General features: G+C 69.9%; 1 protein-coding gene across 1 annotated transcript; it reads left to right on the plus strand.

The window, feature by feature from the left end:
• Positions 1–416: 416 nt before the first annotated feature.
• ZNF579 (zinc finger protein 579) lies at positions 417–3,628 on the plus strand. Its single transcript, XM_042918727.1, has 2 exons — positions 417–474; positions 1,510–3,628. Exon 2 carries the CDS (start codon positions 1,512–1,514, stop codon positions 3,198–3,200), a length of 1,689 nt encoding a protein of 562 aa, XP_042774661.1. The 5' UTR covers positions 417–474; positions 1,510–1,511; the 3' UTR covers positions 3,201–3,628.
• The last annotated feature ends 256 nt before the right edge of the window (positions 3,629–3,884 follow it).

The raw sequence follows: 3,884 nt of genomic DNA on the forward strand, positions 1-3,884 counted from the left end.
GGTTCTAGTCCAGAGCGCCCCCACTTTCCCTGAGGCCTCTGCCACCGCCTCATTCATCGCGGTCCCCTGGCACCCCCCTCTCCCGACACAGTGCCTGGCACAGACAGGACCTGATAAATGTGTATTTGTTGAAGCCATGAATGAATATGTGTGTCTGTTGGGGTGGGGAGGGGAGCTGGACCCGGCCTCCCAGGCCCGCAGCCCCCTCCCCGTGCAGGACCCAGGAATCCAAGCCGCCCTCCCTCCCCGCCCCCTGGGTCCCCTCGTCCTCCCGCTTCCGGCTTCCCAGCCAGTCTTTCCTCTTCGGGGCTCCGTGGAAAGACCCGGTTTCCGGGGGGAAGGCTTAGGCGGTGACACCGAGCCCAGCCTCCTCCACCCCCCACCACGCTCGGGCCCTCCCTCCCTCCCTCCCCGCCACCACCGTCCGCGTTTGGCCGGCCGCGGGGAAGGAAGAAAGGAGCGAAGGAGGCGGAGGTAAGAACCCTGCGCCCAGCGATCAGGGCCGAGCCCCAGGCCCTGGGCCCAGAAATCTGTGAGGCCTCGAACTGCGGCCCCAATTCTGCTGATCAGGCCTGCGGGGAACCGCAGGCTGGGCCCAGTGGGGAGATCGCCGCCCCCCCCAACCTCCTTGGGCACCTAGGGCTCGGGACCCCAGCAGCCTTGGTGGGGGGCAGGCGTCCAGGGGCCTGGCCCCCAGCAGCCTCCTCCCTGGAGCATTCAGGCAGTGGAGCCCCCAGTCCCCTCCTCTCCCTTGTCTTAGGAGCCCAGCCCCCTCCCTCAATCCTCTCTGCCCCTGGGACCCAGGAATCCATACCGCTTCCCACACAGGAGTGGATCCCAGCCACCTCCCAAACCTGGGGTCCCAGGCCCCGGCGCCCACCTCCCTCAGTCCCAGGAGTGTGGCCGCCCAGCCTTCTCCTGGGCTGAGAGGCTGAGGCAGCCCTCCTACTCCTGGCCTCTCCCAGACCCCGGTCTGGGTACCCACATTCCATTTCCGGGGCCTCCCAGTGTTGAATTCCACCCCCTCCACTCGGGCACCACAGGCTGGTTCCCAGCCCCTCCCAAAACGCTCCAGCCCGGCCCCTGAGGAAGAGCGCTTGGCTCACTGTCTCCCTGTCTCCTCTCCTGTCCGTGTCTCTGGCTTGTTCCCTCTCGCTGTCTCGCTGTCTCTCCCCACCTCCACCCTGCTGAGGTTCTTCTGGTCTCTGTGTCTGCACCCTCTCTCCCCAAACCTCTTTGTTTTCTCCTCATCTCTGTCTCTGCTGGGAGTCCTCACCTCTCTCTCCTGCTGTCTCCCACCATCCTGTCTGACCGCTTCTCCTGCTGTCTGTCTTTCTGTCCCCACCTCTCTGTGTCTCTTCTGTCTTGCTGGCTCTCTCCTTTGCCTGGCTAAACACCTGACCATCTCTGCATCTCCGTCTGGCTCTCTGTCTCTGCTTCCCTGCCCACATCTCCCTTGATCCAACACCCTCCCCACAATGTCTCCTTGTCTCCCCTTTCTCCTTACAGGCATGGATCCGCAGCCCCCTCCACCCGCCCAGGGCAGCCCGCCTCACCGTGGCCGGGGCCGGGGCCGCGGCCGGGGCCGTGGCCGAGGCCGAGGCCGTGGCAGGGGGGGCGCTGGAGCCCCTCGGGCCCCCCTGCCCTGCCCCACCTGCGGCCGCCTCTTCCGCTTCCCCTACTACCTCTCCCGGCACCGGCTGAGCCACTCGGGTCTCCGACCCCACGCCTGCCCCCTGTGCCCCAAGGCCTTCCGCCGGCCTGCGCACCTCTCCCGCCACCTGCGTGGCCACGGGCCCCAACCCCCGCTGCGCTGCGCCGCCTGCCCCCGCACCTTCCCTGAGCCCGCCCAGCTCAGGCGCCACCTGGCCCAGGAGCACGCGGGCGGCGAGGTCGAGCTGGCCATCGAGAGGGCGGCCAAGGAGGCCGCGGAGACCAGCTGGGGCCCGCAGGACGCCAGCGCCGAGCAGCCGAGCACCGCGGCGGCGGGGGCCGCCGAGGAGGAGGCAGCGTGGCCCGAGACGTGGCCGGCGGGGGAGCCGGCCACGCTGGCGGCCCCCGCGAGCTCGGAGCCCCGCGAGTCGGAGGAGGAGGAGGCCGAGGCCGGGGCGGCCGAGCTGAGGGCCGAGCTGGCGCTGGCGGCCGGGCGCCAGGAGGAGAAGCAGGTCCTGCTCCAGGCCGACTGGACGCTGCTGTGCCTCCGCTGTCGCGAAGCCTTCGCCACGAAGGGCGAGCTCAAAGCGCACCCGTGTCTGCGCCCCGAGGGGGAGCAGGAGGGGGAAGGGGGCCCCCCGCCCCGCCCCAAGCGCCACCAGTGCTCCATCTGCCTCAAGGCCTTCGCCAGGCCCTGGTCCCTGTCCCGCCACCGGCTGGTCCACTCCACCGACCGCCCCTTCGTGTGCCCGGACTGCGGCCTGGCCTTCCGCCTCGCCTCCTACCTCCGCCAGCACCGCCGCGTCCACGGCGCGCTCAGCCTCCTGGCCCCGCTGCCCCCGGCGGGCAGGAAGGACGACAAGGCCTCGGGCGGACGGAACTCAGGGAAGGGGCCCGAGGGGGGCGAGGGGGCCGAGTGCGGGAGCGCCTCGGAGGGGGGAGAAGGCGGGCAGAACGGAGGCGACGCCGCCCCGGCCCGGCCCCCCGCCGGGGAGCCCCGCTTCTGGTGCCCCGAGTGCGGCAAGGGCTTCCGGCGCCGGGCGCACCTGCGACAGCACGGGGTGACCCACTCAGGGGCGCGCCCGTTCCAGTGCGTGCGCTGCCAGCGGGAGTTCAAGCGCCTGGCGGACCTGGCCCGCCACGCGCAGGTGCACGCGGGGGGCCCGGCCCCGCACCCCTGCCCGCGCTGCCCGCGCCGCTTCTCGCGCGCCTACAGCCTCCTGCGCCACCAACGCTGCCACCGCGCTGAGCTGGAGAGGGCCGCCGCCCTGCAGGCGCTCCAGGCCCAGGCCCCGCCGTCGCCCCCGCCGCCCCCGCCGCCGCCGCCAGCCGGGCAGGAGGACGAGGAAGGGCTCCCGCTGCCCGTCGCACACATCAAGGAAGAGCCGCCCTCCCCGGGGTCCCCACCCCAGTCGCCGCCACCGGCTCCCCCTGTCTTCCTCAGCGCCTCCTGTTTCGACAGCCAGGACCACTCGGCCTTCCAGATGGAGGAAGAAGAGCTCGACAGCAAGGCTCACCTGCGCGGGTCGGGCGGCCTGGCCTCCTGACCTTCACACCCACTCTCGGCCGCTCCATTTGGCTCCCGGTTTGCCAGACGGAGGAGGGAAGTCCAAGAGCAGGCGCCTCCTCTGTCTCCCCACCCGTCCCCTTCCAGCCCTCAACACTAAGGGGGGGGGGGGGCCCTGGACCGCCCCTCCCTCCCCATCGCCCACCCCCAGGCCCCCCGACCCTGGTTAGGAACTGCTTGCGCCAGCAGGCCTCTGAAGGCAGGACTACTCGGAAAAAAGGAGGCGGAGAATATTGGCCAGAGATATGGAGACTGGGGGTGGGGGGGGGGAATCCCCTGCCTGGCTGTCCCCCATGATACACACTGGACACCGTCACCTCTTTGGAACTGCCAGACGCTGGGGGTCCCCAGTGAGCAAAGGTCCATCCCTGTCCCTTTGTCTGTCTGTGAATAAATGTGAGTTCGTGAAACAGGAGAGAGTGAGGCTGTCTGTGGGGGGGGGGGGGGGGGGGGCTGCAGGGGGGCGCAGACCCTGAGCTTGGGTTCCAAGCAGGAAGGATCCACACACTCACATCAGGGACTGGGAGGGAGGGGCTCAGCCAGCAAGAGACTCAGGAGGAGAAACGGGAGTGAGACAACCCAGGTTACCATCCGTCCAGGCATCTTTGGGGAGCCCCAGGCACCCCCCCCCTCCCTTGTGTAATCTCTGCATGTATTCCTTTTT

The sequence above is a fragment of the Panthera leo genome, chromosome E2 (assembly GCF_018350215.1).
Source record: "Panthera leo isolate Ple1 chromosome E2, P.leo_Ple1_pat1.1, whole genome shotgun sequence".
Classification (NCBI taxonomy): domain Eukaryota; kingdom Metazoa; phylum Chordata; class Mammalia; order Carnivora; family Felidae; genus Panthera; species Panthera leo.

Excerpts from the sequence above, each read along its gene's own strand:
- ZNF579 (XM_042918727.1), top strand. The coding sequence starts at position 1,512 with ATGGATCCGCAGCCCCCTCCACCCGCCCAGGGCAGCCCGCCTCACCGT.